The sequence below is a fragment of the Geotrypetes seraphini genome, chromosome 9 (assembly GCF_902459505.1).
Source record: "Geotrypetes seraphini chromosome 9, aGeoSer1.1, whole genome shotgun sequence".
In the NCBI taxonomy this organism is placed as follows: Eukaryota; Metazoa; Chordata; class Amphibia; order Gymnophiona; family Dermophiidae; genus Geotrypetes; species Geotrypetes seraphini.
Genome location: NC_047092.1, coordinates 167,619,106 through 167,632,697, shown reverse-complemented (window position 1 = coordinate 167,632,697; position 13,592 = coordinate 167,619,106). Strand labels below are relative to the sequence as shown.

The 13,592-nt window shown below is 40.4% G+C and overlaps 1 protein-coding gene across 2 annotated transcripts in view; it reads left to right on the top strand.

Moving 5' to 3' along the window:
- The first annotated feature begins 390 nt into the window (after positions 1-390).
- Positions 391-13,592, top strand: part of BCHE (butyrylcholinesterase) — a 44,975-nt gene continuing 31,773 nt past the window's right edge. Inside the window, exons 1-2 of one of the 2 annotated variants that reach the window (XM_033957753.1) lie at positions 391-512; positions 6,765-8,286. In XM_033957753.1, the coding sequence (XP_033813644.1) occupies positions 482-512; positions 6,765-8,286 (1,553 nt within the window). In that variant the 5' untranslated portion in view covers positions 391-481. Of the gene's footprint in view, positions 513-5,809; positions 5,920-6,764; positions 8,287-13,592 lie in introns of those variants that run through there. The other variant, XM_033957754.1, reaches the window with a different exon arrangement.

The window sequence follows — 13,592 nt, the reverse complement described above, 5'->3', positions numbered from 1 at the left end:
CTGTGAAACAACCACCACCATGCACCCAAAATAGTCTTATGTACTTCTAAATAATACTTGACATATTTATTGAACTGATGCGAATGACCCAATTAGGAAACGTTTGAACATTATGGTCAAATAGTTTTCCATTTTTAACGTGGAAGGAATGATCGCAGATAAGTAAGGTTTAACTCCAACCAAGTGTTATTTCCGAGTTTGAAAGGCTGCAACTGTCGTAAATGACGGAGCCCTGAGATAAATACATTTCCAACTGGCAATAAAACCTACACAGTGTGTCTTAAGCTTGTGTTTTCTTAGACGTAGCTCTGAACCCTTAGCCCTGGAACAGATGTCAGAAGACTGCCTCCAGATCATGTTGCGGCTGCCAAGTCTCGCGATCCCGGAATCAAAACCAGTTGCTATTAATGTCTGTACTATCCAATTTACAAGACAGAAACTGCAGCTGCATGCTACACTGAAAACACTTATTAAGCCATTTATGACTAAGTTTATTTATATTATTGACCAGGGTAAGTGGTTTTTTTTCTTTTTTAATATCTTTTTTTTTTTTTCCCAATATTGCATGCACAAATGCAGATTTATACGCTGTTATGTGAGGGGCTGGGGTGTGTTATGTTGCGTTTTGCCCATTTGCTTCTCAGCTGAGGACAGTCCCTGCAGCTCATGCCACTGATGTATGAAACATTCCCCTAAACCTTGATAGTATTACGCTAGGATTAAACTCTGCTAAATGAATCTAACAACTTTTCTCTCTTTAAAATGATTTGTTGTGCTCTATTCTCTGTTAAGATACTTAAGCAAATAAAACCACAACAGAAGCATGAAACATTTATTGGCCAGAAATGATAATGAATTGAACTTTACTATTGCAAATATAGCATAGCCTTGTCAATGATTTGACAGTTATATACAGCATATATATATAAAATATATAACTTGAGCTTTTTACAGTTCGTTGTTCAAGAAATCATTCTAACCCGAGCTCCAGCAATTAAGATTAATAGCCGACTTACTGAGCTCTCAGTTGAAAAGCAAAGCAGTAAATAAATACAGAAAATACAGATCTATAAGCACAGTATTGCTTTATGCTCAATTCATTGTTGAAAAGTTTGGTATAAAAGCAAGTTAAAGAATGCAGTCTCCATCGAGACTTATCAGTGAATTTCCAGGGGATTTTTTTTTTTTTTTCATAAGCTATTTTTCCTACGATACGAAAAAAAACCCCAAAACCTCTGGAAACTTGCTGATAAGTATATGGCTCTCAATGGAGATGGCATTATTTAACTTGCTTTTATACCAAAGCTTTCAAACCACCCTTGTATATCTAGGAATAAGGAAAACTCTAACTGCATTCCATATGTATTTTTCATACAGTTCTTCACTGTCAGTTTAATGTCCATCCTATAAGTTCACATAGAATTTTTCTTTTTTCAACCATCTTTATTTTCTCTTCTTTATTAATTTCCAGGTACTTTAGTTAGATTGTGAGCCTTCGGGACAGTAAGGGAATTTTTTAAGTACCTTCTTACTTCTCATTTATAATCTTAATGTATATTTTCTTCAAACCGCTTAGAACCTAACGGATGTAGCGGTATATAAGAAATAAATTACATTACATTACATTACATGTTGATGCATATGACTCTCTCTGTCTAAGATCATGTCTGAACGTGATAAAACGTTCTGAAATATTTTTCGGTGGGACAGGTTTTTTTTTTTGCAGTCTCTTGATTTGTTTCTTCCCCTCTGACTCACTCGTTCCCCATGCCTCTCGTTTTGCCTTCCCGCGCTCATTCACTTACCCAGTTTCTTAAGGTCTGATCTTTCTTGCTTTTCTGCATCTTTCCATTTATAGAAGAACAGTTAAATGGTCTGTGCTTAATCAGTCAGCTTGTGAGAAGGGAGCACTCCATGCTAACAAAGAGCACTTTGTTAAGTATGACATTATGCAATGGGTACTGAAGCAGAATATAAAGAACTTTTGTGTACATTTTAATTGAAAGTAAATGACAAGATCAGACTAAAAGACATTTTTAATGGGGTTTGCAACCCCCTAGGTCTAACTTTGGCCCTCTTTTACAAAGACACGCTAAGCGTTTTAGCGCAGATTTAGTGCACGCTGAATCAATGCGTGCGCTAACCGCTGACGCGTCCAAAGGATAACATGCATGCGTTAGCATTTAGCACACGCTAAAAAGCATAGTGCTATACTTTTTAGCACGTGCTAAATATCGCACACTAAACATGCGCTAAACACCAACACGTGCATGTTATCCTATGGACACGGTAGTGCACGCATTGATTCAGTGTGCGCTAAATCTGCGCTAAAATGCTTAGCGCGCCTTTGTAAAAGAGGATCATAGTTATACTGTAGTAAATATTCTAAAATTATTTCACAAAATGATAGCAAAACATCCCCTTTCCTCATAAATGTAAAACATTATCCTCCCCCTTTTACTAAACTGCAATAGTGTTTTATAGTGCAGGGAGCCTCGTTGAATGCTGCGCGCTGCTCCCGACACTCATAGGAACTCTATCATTGTCGGGAGCCGCGCCGAGCATTCAGCGCGGTTCCCTGTGCTAAAAAAATGCTATTGTGGTTGGGTAAAAAGGGGGGTATGTTTTACAAAACTGTAGTGCGGTTTTTAGCGCCGGCTGCAGCGGTAACACCTCCGACGCTCATAGAATTCCTATGAGCATCGCAGCGGGTTTGTAAAAAGGGGAGGTGGGGTTAAATGAAATGTTGCAGCATTGATAGCTGTTTACTTGTACACACTTAGGGGGTCTTTTACTAAAGTGTGCTACGTTTTTGCACTTAGGGTGGAAGTTATCAACATGTGCTACCGTTAAGAAAAGTTATTAGTAAATTCACATCTAATGCAGCTTCATAATTTCCATCCTATTTTAGCAATGAGGCCAAATTACTAATGACTGGGGTTAGCAGTAAAATCAAATCTAATCTATTATAGGTGATTTACAATAAAGAGCCCATGTAAATCATGGGGATCTTCCTCAGATCCGGGAGAACATTAGCCAACAGAAAAACAGGCATTACAGTCAAAGGTCAAGCTACAATATGGACAATTAAAAGAACAGTCAGATGTATTTAACGAGGTTGTATAAGAGGATGCGGGGGTATGGCTTGCCCTAGAAGGTGTCCATAGGGCATTAGAGAAGATAAAATGCACACAGGTTGTGGGAATGTCTGTTGTTTGACGAGGTCGAGGACATCTGTTGTACAATGTCATTTTCGTAGAGAATGGGCTAATTGTTCAAGGTTCACCTATATCCTGGATATCCTGAAAACCTGACCTGCCTGTGGCTCTCGAGGATCGGAATTGCCTACCCCTGACATAGACTATAACTAGGAGCACAGAAAGTGGAGTCTCAATACTGTTACAACCGTGGTAGTCAAGAGCACTTAATGAATTAGACAGAATGCCTCAAAGTCTTTAATCTTATGAATTCAAATTTTATTAGTGTGACCCTTTATAAATGTGACCCAACACAGGCTACCAGAGCCTTCTTCAGGCGTCATGTGGTCAACAAACCAAGGGATGTTGGGTTATCAGAATATGTAAAAAAATACTGGTATATGTGGGCTAAAAAAAAATTATCTCTACTGTACACTGGAGAAACTGAACGCAGTCAAAATCGAATGTGGTAACAGCTGTTAGCGTAGCTGGGTTTAAAAAAGGTTTGGACAAGTTCCTGCAGGAAAAGTCCATACTCTACTATTGAGGCAGATATGGGAGAAGCCACCATTTGCCCTAGGATTGACAGCATAAAATTTTGCTAATGTTAGGGATTTTGCCAGGTACTTGTAACCTGGATTGGCCGCAGTTGGAAACAGGATGGATAGTGGGTTATATGGAATATTGGTCTGATCTAGTATAGATATTCTTATGTTCTTAAGTACCTTGGACCTGATATTAAGACTGTAGGAGGCAGCCCGGCTACCTCTTATGGTCTGCGGCGATCTCACATATTCATGCTGGGACCTTATCCAGCCACAGGCATTGTATAGCCAGATCAAAGCTTGCCAACTCAGACTTATTTGGCCATTATTCAGCAGTTGGCTGGCTAAGGCAACGTGGTAAAAGATAGGCCTGCTTTTTAGGCAGGTTTATCTAGCTGCTAGCCTTAGCTAGCCGGCTAATGAATATTGGGGGTGACTGGCTATATCATGTGACATAGCGGGTCCCCGCCAATCCAGTAAGTGTCATATTTCATGGGAGATAGCTGGCTACCTCCCAATGAATATCAGAGTTTAGACGGCCAAACTGTACTTAGCCATCTGGGAGCCATTCCCGACCAAGTCTTGCTATATACATATATGGGGGAAGGGGGGACCTTGTGCTCAGCACATTATACAGTCCATGACCATTCTCTGCCAATGACCTGCTTATTTCCTGATCTCCTAATATACCTCCACCCTGCCCCCGTCCCTTTTACAAAGCCATGGTAGATTTTTTTTATCACTGGCCTTGGTGGTAACAGCTCCGACACTCATAGGAATTCTATGAGTATCGGAGCTGTTACCACTATAGCCGGCGATATAAAAGCCTACCATGGCTTCATATAAGGGGGGAGGGAGAATAATGTGCAATTAACATATGAATGAGCACACACAAGCCATAATGTCACTGTGTTAGCTGTTAACACACTTTATTAAAAGAGCCCTTTAATTTCTCTAAAAAAATATATATAATGGTAAGAATGATCCTACTCCCCATTGAAAACAGCAATTTGATAGGAAACAGCATGAACTACAGTGGTGCCTCACACAACGAACGCCTCGCACAGCGAACGCTGCACACAACGAACTTCATGTCTTGATTCATACAACGAACTTCGTTTCACACAACGAAGTCGCCCGAGCTGCCGATGTATTGCATCCTTCCGCGCAGGCACTGCAGGCAGTCGTTAGTCACTGCGCTTAACTGCCCTCTCTCACAGCCCTTCGCCTGGCTCCCTGTGCAGTTGCGGACCGTCGGCTCGCCTCCTTTTATGGAGGGGCCCGGCGCCTACTGCTGATGCGTTGGGGGGGGCGGAGCTACTCTCGCCGCTTCCCCGATGCTAGAAAAAAAAAAAAAAGAAAAGTTAAGTCCCAGTTTTTGTCGCTGAGACTCTGCCCTCTCTCACTGTATACAGTCGTCCTTTTAAGATAAACTCAATATTTTTTATATATCATGGCTTCTAAAAAAAGCAGGAAGGTGATTTCTGTTGAAATGAAACGGGAAATAATTAGAAGGAGTGAATGTGGGGTAAAACAGTGTGACCTCGTCAAAGAGTTTGGCCTCAGCAAGACCACCATTTTCACCATTTTGACAAATTTATCTTTTTTTATGTCATCTTAGCATATTTTATGCTGCAGAACGAATTATTTTTTTTAACATGTATTGTTATGGGAAAACGCGTTTCACATAACGAACTTTTCGCATAACAAACTTGCTCCTGGAACGAATTAAGTTCGTTGTGTGAGGCACCACTGTATATTGAAAATCATTATCCACCCAGCAAAGAAACTGAATAAGTTATCTTAAATAGATGCTGTGCAGCCATTTCCAGAAGCTGGCTTGTGGAATTTGGTGTACGTGAGAAACAGCATGAGCAAAGAACAATGAATCTCAGGATACTTCATTAGGGGGGGTGGAGGTTGGTGGAGGCTAGAATCTTATCTTGGTTTAAAGTGTGATAACTCAAAACTGCTGTTTACTACAGAAACACAGAATGAGGCATAATAGTCAGTCACATAACACGTAATGTGAAGACTTGTATAAAAGGAGCAAGTGCAGGACTTTCCTCAGAATCCATCGGTGTGCCGTAAAGGGATAGTCCCACGATTGACACGGTCAATTAGCTGCCTGAAAAGGGGATTCTACAGCTGTGAGGAGTGGTGTTGCTGCAGTCAAGGTGAAGTTCTAAATCATTTGTGCTTTATATATTACTGCTATGCAATTTATGTAATGAATAAATTAGTATAATAAGCATAACCTTGTGTATGTCTCTTTGTATGCCATGAAGGGCTGACCACCTAACAAACTTGGCATTACAGATGCAAATGATCCAAAGCCCAACTAGAACCGTTTTGCCCTTCATATAAGCTTTCTCAAGGGTTCAATAAATGATGCTGCATCTATTTTTAGCTGCATAACTCCCGATAAAGGCTGGGTGCTAAACGGTGAATAGGTCCCATTGGGCATTGGATCATTTGCATCTAAGATAAGTTATTCAGTTTCTTTGCTGGGTGAATAGTGATTTATATAGAATATAAGAAGAAGGTCCACTATTGGAAGCATTTTAAAGAAAGAAATAATAAAAATTTATTTTACAATTACAGAAGGAGGGGGAGGTTTTCAGGATCAATGATTGAAACTTGGATCTTGTAAGTCTTGGCCTTGAGATCCATTCACTTATGTCAAAGCTGGTTTCTGAGATCCTCAACCACCCTGTATTAACACTCTTTGCCTCAGTCTATGAGATTGTAATTTCTTTTTGATCCCATATACCATCTTTTCATACGTTACGGTTAGTGTAATTTTTAAGTCTGTCCCCATACGACTTATGAAGAGGACCATGCACCATTATAGTAGCTGTCCTTTGGATTGACTTCAACATTTTATATCTTTTTGAAGGCATGGTCTCAAGAATTGTACACCATTAAGTGTCATGCTAGTGTAATTAAAAGATAAAATACAGAACCAAATTAATCATAAAAAATGCTTATAACATAAAATCTTTTTGTGTTCTTCTTTTAGAGATGAAAATGGCACATAACACAAAAGAAAATATCAAGCTATCCTTTTGTCTTCTTTTATTGTACCTGTTGATCCTAAATATACAAGGTCAGGAGGATGTTGTTATTGCTACCAAGAATGGAAAAATCAGAGGGCTGCAGCTATCAGTTCTTTCTGGGACAGTAACGGCTTTTTTTGGAATTCCTTATGGAGAGCCACCTATCGGAATGCTAAGATTCAGAACACCAAAACCCTATAAACCATGGTCAGATATCTGGAATGCCACCAAATATGCAGACTCGTGCTACCAGTTCATTGATAAGACCTTTCCTGGATTCCCAGGATCAGAAATGTGGAATCCAAATACCAAGCTTAGTGAAGATTGTTTATATCTCAATATATGGATTCCTACACCCAAGCCAAAAAATGCAAGTGTCATGGTATGGATTTATGGTGGAGGTTTTGAGACTGGGACATCATCTTTAGATGTCTATGATGGCAAATTTTTAGCCCGCACAGAACGTGTAGTTGTTGTTTCTGTAAATTACAGAGTAGGTGTATTAGGATTCTTGGCCTTTCCAGGGAACCAAGAAGCTCCAGGAAATGTAGGACTGCTTGACCAACAATTAGCTCTTAAGTGGGTTCATGAAAATATTGCAGCTTTTGGTGGTAATTCTAAAAGTGTAACTCTTTTTGGAGAGAGTGCTGGAGCAGCATCTGTTAGTTTTCATATCTTGTCCCCTAAAAGTCATCCCTTTTTCACAAGAGCTATTATGCAAAGCGGTGCATCGAATGCTCCATGGGCTTCCGTAAGTCCAAATGAGGCCAGAAACAGATCCTTGATCCTAGCTAACCTAGTCAATTGTTCTGATAGCAATGAAGCAGAGATCATTTTTTGTCTTCGAAATAAGACTCCCCAGGAAATAATTGAAAAGGCATTTTCTGTGTTAACACATAAATCAGTTATTGAGATCAATTTTCTTCCAACAATTGATGGAGATTTCCTCACAGAAAAGCCTGAAATATTGGTCAAGCTTGGACAATTTAAGAAAACACAGATCTTAACAGGTGTTAACAAAGATGAAGGAACCTATTTTTTAGTGTATCGAGTACCAGGTTTTAGCAAAGATAATGAAAGTCTTATAAATAGCAAAGAATTTCAAGAAAGTGTAAAACTATCTTTCCCCAAAGCTACAGAACTTGGATTGGAATCTGTCATTTTTCATTACACAAATTGGGAGGAGGATCAGAATCCAGAAAAAAATCGTGACGCTATGGATGATATTGTAGGGGACTATAATATTATATGCCCTCTACTAGAGTTTACAAAAAAATTTACAGAACTTGGAAACAAAGCATTTTTATACTACTTTGATCATCGATCATCAAAGCTTGCTTGGCCAAAGTGGATGGGAGTAATGCATGGATATGAAATTGAGTTTGTATTTGGATTACCTATGAATAGAAGACTTAATTACACAAAGGCTGAAGAGTTTTTGAGTAGAACTATAATGAGATACTGGGCAAACTTTGCAAAAACAGGGTAAGATTTTTTTGAAGTCACATATGTAAACTAGAATTGTATTAGAGAAATAGTAGGATTATATAGTCACTCGATATTCAGCACTGTTTAGCTGGATGGTAACGACTTCTGGATGGCTAAATATCCTGGCCTCCGGCTCGCCTGGTCACTAGCCAGTCAACACCAATATTCATTGGTTGAGCACCTAAGTCTAGCAGGTTTATCTTTGGCTGCTATGACTTAGCAGGCCAGCTGAATAATATCAGCTTGGCCAGATATGTCTACCATAGCTGAATTTAGACCGGACATTCAATGTCAGTGGCCAGATATGGCAAGAGGTAGCCGGATTGCCTCCCGCAGTCTGAATATCGGTCCCTAGGTGCTTATTTTAGAAGCTATGTGCATGTTTTAGACAATGCATAACTATGCTTATTACATACACAACTAAATTCCAAATTTACAAAATGCTCCAAATTTGCATGTGGCAAGAGGGCATAGTCTGGGTGCATTTGGGGTAGACTTAAGGCAGGGTATTCCCTATTTCAGAAAAGTAAAGCACATCTGTGCCCAAAAAGATCAACCTCTGGATTTTCATCTGCCCTCCAAGTTTGAGTTGCACACCATTGGAAGTTTTAAGAAAGGTCATCCCCTTAATCCTCCAATGTTTTTCCCTACCCCCAAAAGTGATACCTGACAACGTTATAAAACATAGATGTGCATGTTTCTAAAATGACTACCATATACATGTATGTTCTAGTGCACAATATAACAATGTTGGGTAATTCACCATATGCTTGACATTCACATGTAATAAATTTTAAATGAAATGTCTTTTTCCCTATAATTACTATTTCTTAAATTTTTAAAATTAATTGTGTGTTGTGCTCAGTCAACTCCACCCGGTCATATCACGGCGGACATACTGACCACGGTCATTGAAGAACATGTATGTTCTAGCACACATACATATATGTTCTAAAATTTCACTGCATACTGGATAATGTTGCTATGTGGTGCCCTTTAACATTTTAGATGGTACTAAATCTAGAATGGATGCTCCAGCTGCACATGTAACTGGCACATACACATTCATTCTTTGATTTAGCTTAGAACATTTATGTCACCAGATCATGTCCTAAATTACTAGAGGAACAGTATATCCTTCCTAAAATTATGCTCATAAAATATTGGTCATTATAGTCATGGAGGAATTCTGTGCACAATATTTGAAAATTTTGCGTTGATTATTTGTACTGTTTTTGCACACAATTCCCCAACCTAAGGCCTGAAATTCCTTCCTGTCATTTTCCCTCCTCATGCTTCAGCCTCCTCCATTCCATCTCTCACTCCAACTTCAATTCTCTCTCCCTCAAGCTCCCAGCAAGATCCATAATTCTCTCTGCCTCCAAAGTCTTCTTCCTGCGATATCCCACCTCTCATGCTCCACTTATCCTCCTTCCCCTCCCCCCCCCGGCACACACCTCTCATTTGTTCTCCTCCCCAACTATCATTGTATCACTTCCCTATCCTCCGCATGGCACACCCTCAAGCTTGATCTCTCATCATACCAGTGGCACATTCTCAGTTTACTCTGCTCCACTCTCATCTCCATGGTACACTGTCAGCTTTTTCTGTCCACTTCTTTCTCGGTCCCCCCTCCCTAAAAAAAAAAAGAAAATCCCCATGACAAACTGTTTCTAATGCACCCCGCAAACTGCAGGGCACACTTTCATCTTGCTCTGACCCCCTCCGCTCCACCCATCCCATGGCACATACATATTGCTCTGACCACTTTCACCCTCTTCATGGTTCAACTTCAGCCCCTCCCCAGCACACTCACTTGATCTGTCCCCCTCCATGGCACGCCACTTACTTTGTCTTCCCCATTTTATGACACACTCACTTGTTTTGCCATCCCCCTCCCCTCCGTGGCATATTCATCATCAGCAACTCTCTCTCCCCCTCTCCCACACAGATTGTGAGGTAGGCGAAGGAGGAAATGAACAGCAGCAGATCAGATCACTTCCTCCTCTATCAACTTTTACCTGACTGTTCAGTGAACTCTGCAAGCCTCTCTGTGGCTCCATGCTTAACCTAAACAGTTGAGTCCAAGTCTGTGGAGGAGGAAGTGGCCTACTTCCTCTTCCTGCCTTGCAGTCTCTGTGCGGCAAGGGGAAAGAAACGGAGGTCAAGCCCGATGGCAGCTCCTTTTCAGAAATTGACACGAGAATTCAGTTATGCAGAATTTCCCCAAGAGTGATTAATGAATCATTAAGGGTTACTTTGAAATATTAAGACATTTTATTTTAGCACAAATTTGTGCTATTTTATGCAATGAAAATACTAAACAAGAACTGGTGTTATCAGTAGCCCATGCTGATAACATTCCCTCCAGCAGCACAAGTCTAAAAATATAGGTTGCATCTTTAACCCTTGCCCGTACTGGCTGCTGAAGCTTCTATAGAGGAATGTTTAAGCTGTACACATCAGCTTCAGAAACACATATGTTATATGTTAAAAACATATCACATGTGTGAAATATAAGTATAATACAAAGTCCGTCTACTTTGTTGCAGAACACCTTCAAAGCGTCCAGCAACAAAGGAGAATGACCTTGTATTATACAGCGTTCCCCCCGCGAATTCGCAGTTTGCGAATCGCGGACTCAGTCTTTCGCGGTGTTTTCCGACCGCCTCTTCCTGGCACTAAAGTCAGGCTACACCAATCAGGCGCTGCTTTAACACGCCAGATAGCGTGTCAAAGCAGCTCCTGATTGGTGTAGCCTGACTTTAGTACCAGGTAGAGGCGGTCGGAAAATACTAAGCATGATCCCGCACCCGATTTTCAGCGCCCGCCGGAACCTCCAGCTGCCCTCTCCTGCCTCGCCTGCCTTCTATCCACTACTAAACCGCATTTGCGGTTTTTCAAAATTCACGGGGGTTCCTGGAATGGAACCCCTGCAAATTTTGTGGGAGTACTGTACTTGTATTTCACACATGTAATATGTTGTAACATATAATTATATTTAATAAACTTTATGTGTTCCTGAGGCTGATGTGTAACGTCCCTTCTCCACTGCTTTCTTTGTTTTGGTTTATTTCACGTGAGGTTGTTTTTTTCCTCTTTTTTTTTTTTGTGTGGATTGTATTGGCATGTTTTAACTTTCATTCTGAATAACTGAAGGTTCTTGATATTTTTAAGGGTGCTCGAGAGAAAAATTAAAGGAAGTGATGAACTTTTCATTGTTGGTAACCACAGATCAATTTCTGAAGGGTTATAACAGGGGTAGGAAACTCCGGTCCTCGAGAGCCGTATTCCAGTCGGGTTTTCAGGATTTCCCCAATGAATATGCATTGAAAGCAGTGCATGCACATAGATCTCATGCATATTCATTGGGGAAATCCTGAAAACCTGACTGGAATACGGCTCTCGAGGACCGGAGTTCCCTACCCCTGGGTTAGAAGCTTGTTTCACAGTTCGTTTGCACAATTGCTTAAAACTGGAAAATTTTCTTGACGAGGCTTTATCAGGCTTTCACCTAAATTGTAGTACAAAGACCTTTCCATGATTTTTGATGGACAATTTGCATGAACTGATCGATTATGCAAGATGCTAATTTTTTTTATTTATTCTCAATCTATTGGCCTCCTTTACTGCAGTGAACTATGATAGTAGGAGAGATCTTTGCGAAGACAGGGAGTAGGCACAGTTGTAGTCAACTGAATATTTATTTAAACATTTATATACTGCATATTGACTATACGGTTTACAGATTGCATACAAATCAACTTAATCTCCATATACGAACAATAGTAGAACAGATTACAACAGGAGTAAAACAGGAAGCTTCTTTTTCTATCCAATAGAATAGAAATGGTGACTATAAGCTCTTAAAATTCCACTTCCTATTAGACTGTGTATTGTCACAATAATCTCTTCTTTCTACAATCTTACCCGGGGGGTGATATTCAGAGCAATTTAAGCAGGCCATAGAGGCTGATTATTGGCTCTGACCAGCTGGTCAGGGGTGGGCCAGGGAGCAGTGCTGGGGAGGAGCCAGGGTTCATGCAAGCTCCAGCAATATTCATCCAGGGTCCGCATAAGATAAGTGGGTGAATTTAGGACAGCTCATAAGCTCACAACCAACATCTCAAGCAGTGTCACAAACGAGTCACAAACTAGCAATAGCATGTCAATGCTTTTATAGCTTTCATTAGACAGCATAAAAGATTATGGGGCTCATTTTCAAAAAAGATTGTTGTCCGAAGATGGCATAAGGTGGCACTTGAACATTTTTCTCGCTAAAACGTCCGAGTGCCGATTTTTGAAGCCGATTTTCTGGATATCTAGCTAGAATTCTTAGCCACTGTGTATCCAAAGTTCAAGGGGGCATGTTGGAGGTGTGTTATGGGCGGGCTTTGAGCGTGCTTAGCACTTGGACATGTTGCAGCGATAGCCAAAAACTTCCTAAGACGTCAAGAGCTAGACCTGTTTTAAAAGCATCTAAGTATAAAACAAAATATACCCAAACTGATCAGATGACCTCTAAAAGGATTAAGGCATGACCCATTACACTCCAATGACACCCTCCCATCCCCCAAACATCTGAAAGAAACAGTACATCCCTATCTCAAGAACAGCAGCACCTGGTATCGGAAAGCCTAATACAGTTGCACACAGGTGTCTTAAATAGCCTGGTGGGTGGGCCAGTAAACCTTAGAGAGGAGGACCCAGGCCCATAAGTCACTCTACCCACTACATTTATGATGGAAAGTATGAGGCCACCAAACCCTACTATACTGCCATAAGGGCGATTGGGTGGTAGACAGGTGGGTAAGTTTTGGGGGAGTTTTGGAGGGCTCACCGTAAATTTTAAGGGGTTATGGTGAGATGTACATCTGTCACCTTTTATGTGAAGTTCACAGCAGTGACCTCTAAGGTGCCCTGTTGCCATGTCTGTATAGATAGTCTGTTACCATGCTGACTCCTTCCACGTCAAAATGGCCTAGATTTGGACATTTTCAACTTGGGACATTTTTGTTGCCGAAAATTGAGAATAAAGTTAGTTATTCTAAGGTTGGACATCCTGAGGGCTGAGACATCCAAATTGATCATTAAAAAAAAAAAAAAAAAAAAATGGATGTCTAGCAGTTTTGAAAATGGATGTTTCTCTGCTCTGACTTTCCGACTTCTTGTCGGAAACGTCCAAAGTCGGACCTAGACTTCCTATCAAAAATGCCCCTACACTTGTTTTATTTATTTATTTCTAAAATGTCTTGATCGCCTATAACTATGCAGTTAATAGAATAAAGCATTTACAATGGTTC